This window comes from Alosa alosa, chromosome 9 (assembly GCF_017589495.1).
Source record: "Alosa alosa isolate M-15738 ecotype Scorff River chromosome 9, AALO_Geno_1.1, whole genome shotgun sequence".
NCBI lineage: Eukaryota > Metazoa > Chordata > Actinopteri > Clupeiformes > Clupeidae > Alosa > Alosa alosa.
This window is the reverse complement of record NC_063197.1, coordinates 4,173,178-4,178,177: the sequence shown is the minus strand read 5'-3', so window position 1 is coordinate 4,178,177 and position 5,000 is coordinate 4,173,178. Positions and strand designations below refer to the sequence as shown.

The following is a 5,000-nucleotide window of genomic DNA, read 5'->3' as shown; positions in this document are numbered from 1 at the left end:
TTACATTTTTTAAACATCATTTATTCATGACTAACGTAGGCTAGGCCACTTGGAAGTTGGAACAAAAAAATAAAATAAAAAGTCCTCTGTAACATCGTAACATCTCAGCACTCTAACGTTTGCGGGAACCCTCCCATACGCAACCTCGACATTAATTACTGTAGTTCTTGCGCCATCTCTTCAAACCCTTCGCCATTTACGATATTAAAAGGCCTAGTGTCTTTACAGCGAAAGCTGACACACTTGTTCTCCGTAATCATTTTTTGCACCTTTGCAGGGTTGGGTTTTACTGCTGTAACAAACGATGTGATTGTAGGTTGATCCTGGGCACTGGCAGGTGTGGATAAGCTTTGATCAACATGCCTTATCAGCAACGAATTTCCTGTCGTTCTGCAGAATGTTGCATCCTTTGGATTTCACATAGGCTAACCCACTGGCTCATTATTCTCATTATGCACATGATCAAAACTTTTCCACACCTCAGACTTTGCTTTCTTTGCCGGTGCAACTAAAACGTAATCGCCAGAGGCCAGCTTAAAACATCTTCAGCTCTAGTGTGTGTAGTGTAGTAGGTATCTGTGAGTGGTGTGTGTATAGTGTTGTAGTTACCTGTGAGTAGTGTGTGTGTGTGTGTGTGTGTGTTGTTGTAGTCATCTGGGAGTAGTGTGTGTGTAGTGTTGTTGTTGTAGTTACCTGTGCGTAGTGTGTGTAGTGTTGTAGTTACATGTGAGTAGTGTGTGTGTGTGTAGTAGTTACATGTGAGTAGTGTGTGTGTGTAGTGTTGTAGTTACCTGTGAGTAGTGTGTGTGTATGTAGTAGTTACCTGTGAGTAGTGTGTGTGTAGTGTTGTAGTTACCTGTGAGTAGTGTGTGTGTAGTGTTGTAGTTACCTGTGAGTAATGTGTGTGTAGTGTTGTAGTTACCTGTGAGTAGGGCTGGCTGTACTGCTGAGTGTAGTCGGCAGGCGCATCGGTGCTGTACTGGGTGCTGGGGTGAGAGGTGGGGGGCATGACGGAGCTGTAGCCCACGCTGTGGGTCGCCACCGCCTGGGCCTTACTGCTGCTGGGGGCCGCTGCACAGAGAGAGAGGGAGAGAAAAGGGAGGAAGGAATAAAAAGAACAGAGAAAGAAAGAGGGAGGTAAAGAATGACAGGAAACAACATCACGATTACTCAGAATCTGACCTTTTCAAGGTTTGAATCCAGTCATAGTTGAGTGCATGCTGCTCTTTCTATACACTCCAGCTAATCATTGTGTGTGTGTGTGTGTGTGTGTGTGTGTGTGTGTGTGTGTGTGTGTGTGTGTGTGTGTGTGTGTGTGTGTGTGTGTGTGTGTGTGTGTGTGTGTGTGTGTGTGTGTGTGTGTCTGTGTGTGTGTGTGTGTGTGTGTGTGTGTGTGTGTGTGTGTGTGTGTGTGTACCTTGCAGCACTGCTCCAGGCAGCACACTGGCCAGGTTCAGGTAGGGGTTGGAGGGAAGCTTCACCTCTTTTGGTGGCTCCCCCAGCAAAGACGTCTGACTACTCAACTGACTCTGAACACACAACACGACACAACAACACAACACATTAGACACTGTAGCCAAGGGAGAGAGCAGTGACCCCACCTGGTCTTGAACACACTTGGGGTCTCCAGGGCACTAAACCTGCAGCTTGACCGCAATGCCAAAGAGCCAGGCCCGTTGGTATGGCAGTCAGAGCGCATACTCAACTGTAGTGATGGTACTCTGTCAGACCCCAAGGCTAATGGCTTAGTGTGTATTAGGCAGAGCATATCCATCTCTCATATAGTGCATATCTGTTTGTGTGTGTGTGTGTGTGTGTGTGTGTGTAGCAAAGGTCATTTTAGGATGTTTGTCTTAGAACATCATGTCTGTGCTTCAAGAGATGGTGGCCAATCAGGAGCAGAGGGCTAAAGTAGGCAACTATGCCCCAAGTTGATCAACCCACACAGGCTCACACACACACATGCATCCACCCACACACTCACTCACACTCCCTCTTTCTTTCTCTCTCAATCACACACACACACACACACACACACACACACACACACACACACACACACACACACACACACACACACACACAGAATGCTAAATGCAGAGCACCTCAGGGCTTGGCTCTGCCAGTCTGAACATTACTCATGTGAAGGGGAGAACAGAGCGCACACCGAGGGGAGTCAGCGAAGACGGGATGAAGCATCAGACGGACGGAGGAGAGAGAACATGTGAGAGATCAAACACGTACAAAACAAACTGAAAGTGATTTGGGGAAGGAGTGGAGGAGGAGAGAAGAGGAGTGGAGGAGGAGAGAAGAGGCTTTCAGAGGAGACTGGAGAGAGGGCAGAAGGAATGGAGCCACAGTGAGTAAAGCCTGAACCTGAGTGAGTCACACAGAGTACAGGAGGAGATGGAATGGGCCCACAGTGCAGTGGACACTCCCAGAGTAGTGACCAGGATGGTGACCAGCAGAGGAAGGAATGAAAGAATGGTGTGTGTATGCATGTGTGTGTGTGTGTGTGTGTGTGTGTGTGTGTGTGTGTGTGTGTGTGTGTGTGTGTGAGCAACAGTGAGTGAATGCAAAAACAGGCTAGGGTGTGTGTACTGTATGAGTGAGTGGAAGCAGGTGAGTATTAGTGTCATCATACTGTGAGAGTGGAGCTGCTCTCTGTGTGGGTCCCATGGAGGCTGCTGGCTGCCTTGGGGGCTGTGGCTGCGAGCAGGGGGCCCATGCTGGGGCTGCTCATGCCTGAGAGGAAGCTCTGCAGCTGGGGCTGCGCGGCGGCCGTACTCCCTGTGGTGCCTGGAGGTGCGGGTTGCTTCTCTGGGGCCGTGGCGTTGGCCACACCGCCGTTCTGCTCCGGACCGGGCTGGGCACCTGGGTGGGTCCGGGCAGACAGGTAGGGTGCCATGCTGGCCGTGGAGATGGGGGCCTGGGGAGCCACTGGGGCGGAGTCCTCTGGAGAGAGAGAGAGAGAGAGAGAGAGAGAGAGAGAGAGAGAGAGGGAGAGAGAAAAAAGAGAGAGAGAGAGAGAGAGAGAGAGAGAGAGAGAGAGAGAGGCTAATAATTTAGCCTCAAAAGCATCTGCCTCAATATGATCACGTCAGACCATCTGCTAAGACTCTCCAGGTCCTTTATGTAACAAAACACTGATGAGAAATATCACTTCTCCTTCATATCAACAACATGGATGCAAAAGAAATACCCTCCTTCATATACAAAATGCACAGCAGCATGCAATGATGTGTATGTAGTAAAAGCATGAAGGGGAATAGCATAAGTATTACAGCAGGATTGAATGTGTCCTTCATCTGTATAATGGCACATAGTTATGGGTTCAGTTTGAGCTCAGCATAATACCCAATCCTGCAGACATGGGTGTCTCTCAATTCCCACTCAAAATCGCACACTCACACAGGGAGAAAAGAGCGAGCACACACACACACACACACACACACACCACACAGACACACACAAAGAGACGCAAACAAATTCTGTTTTTTAAAATCCAATACTCACAGAAAGAGGTGCAAGGTGACCCCATCACTCTTTCTCCCTCTTGCTCACACACACACACACACACACACACACAGGATGGTGTGGTATAATAAAAGCTCTTTGCGCGTCTGTCTGTGTGTGTGTTTTGATGAATGGCTCCTAGGGGTGCGAGAGGTTAGCAGACTGGCAGGAGAGGAGAGAAAGAGACGAGAGAGAGATAAGGGAGGAAGAGGAGAGAGGAAGAAGGGAAGAGAGAGGAAGAGGAGAGAGGAGAGAAGAAGGGGAGAGAGGAAGAGGAGAGAGGAAGAGGAGAGGAAAGAGGAAGAGGAGAGGAGAGGAGAGGAGAGGAGAGAAGAGAGGAAGAGGAGAGGGAGAGGAAGAGGAGAGGAGAGGAGAGGAGAGGAGAGGAGGGGAGGAGAGGGGAGAGGAAGAGGAGAGGGAGAGGAGAGGAGAGGAGGAGAGAAGAGGAGAGGAGGAGGAGAGGAGAGGAAGAGGAGAGGAGAGGAGAGGAGAGGGGAGAGGAGGGGAGGAGAGGAGAGGAAGAGGAGAGGGAGAGGAAGAGGAGAGGAGAGGGGAGAGGAGAGGAGAGGAGAGGAGAGAGGAAGAGGAGAGGAGAGGGAGGAGAGGGGGAAGAGAGGAAGAGGAGAGGGAGGGAGGAAGAGAGGAAGAGGAGAGGGGAGGAGAGGAGAGGAGAAGAGAGGAGGAGAGGAGAGGAGGGGGAGAGGAGGGGGAGAGGAGAGGAGAGGAGAGGGGAGAGAGGAAGAGGAGAGGAGAGAGGAAGAGGAGAGGAGAGGGGGAGAGAGGAAGAGGAGACAGAGGAGTGGAACAGAGCGGTGGAGTGGAGAGCTGCTGCTGCTCTAGAGGTCCACTCACACAAGAGCTCCAGAGCACAGCAGCTCTAATGGGCTTTCAGGAGCTGCCGGCAGTTTGCAATGCAAATGTACTCATGAGAGAGATGGAGAGATGGAGAAAGAGAGAGAGAGGGAGGGAGAGAGAGGGAGGCGCAGTGAGGGGGTGCTGCTCGCCCACGTGTGGCCTGCTCAGGTCACTCACCGGTGGGGGAGTCTCCCAGTAGTCCCTTCCCCAGCGCCATGGGGGCAGCAGCAGCCGGAGCAGCAGCTGCAGCAGGAGCCCGCAGCCCCAGAGCCTTATGCAGCAGCAGCCTGGAGGGGTCACCCAGCAGACTGGACACCTGACAGCAATCATTTTAGGGTTAAAATTAATAATAATTTAATTTCAAGACTAGTTGCAGTTAGCCATGTGGCCCCTCTTGGCATTAAACAAAGACATCCTCCCCTCCCCCAATGAAATGCTAATGTACTGGTTCCAAGGGCTATCAGATCCACAAGACAAAGGATGTTACCTTGCTATAATGTATCCATGTGTCATGAAATGTAAATATATTCATGTTTGGTATCATTGTGATAGTCTCAGTACAAGGATTATAATGATATGATTGTGAGACTGTTTGAAATATTCTATAAGTGATATTTCTGATATATAAG

General features: G+C 50.2%; 1 protein-coding gene across 1 annotated transcript in view; it reads right to left on the bottom strand.

Moving 5' to 3' along the window:
• The window catches only part of raver2 (ribonucleoprotein, PTB-binding 2), a 67,810-nt gene that overhangs the window by 13,640 nt on the left and 49,170 nt on the right, over nt 1-5,000 (bottom strand). The window contains exons 8-11 of the mRNA XM_048252434.1: nt 4,549-4,689; nt 2,645-2,955; nt 1,418-1,529; nt 923-1,071 (exon numbers count right to left, since the gene is read on the bottom strand). Coding sequence (XP_048108391.1) covers nt 923-1,071; nt 1,418-1,529; nt 2,645-2,955; nt 4,549-4,689 — 713 coding nt within the window. The remainder of the gene's footprint in view (nt 1-922; nt 1,072-1,417; nt 1,530-2,644; nt 2,956-4,548; nt 4,690-5,000) is intronic.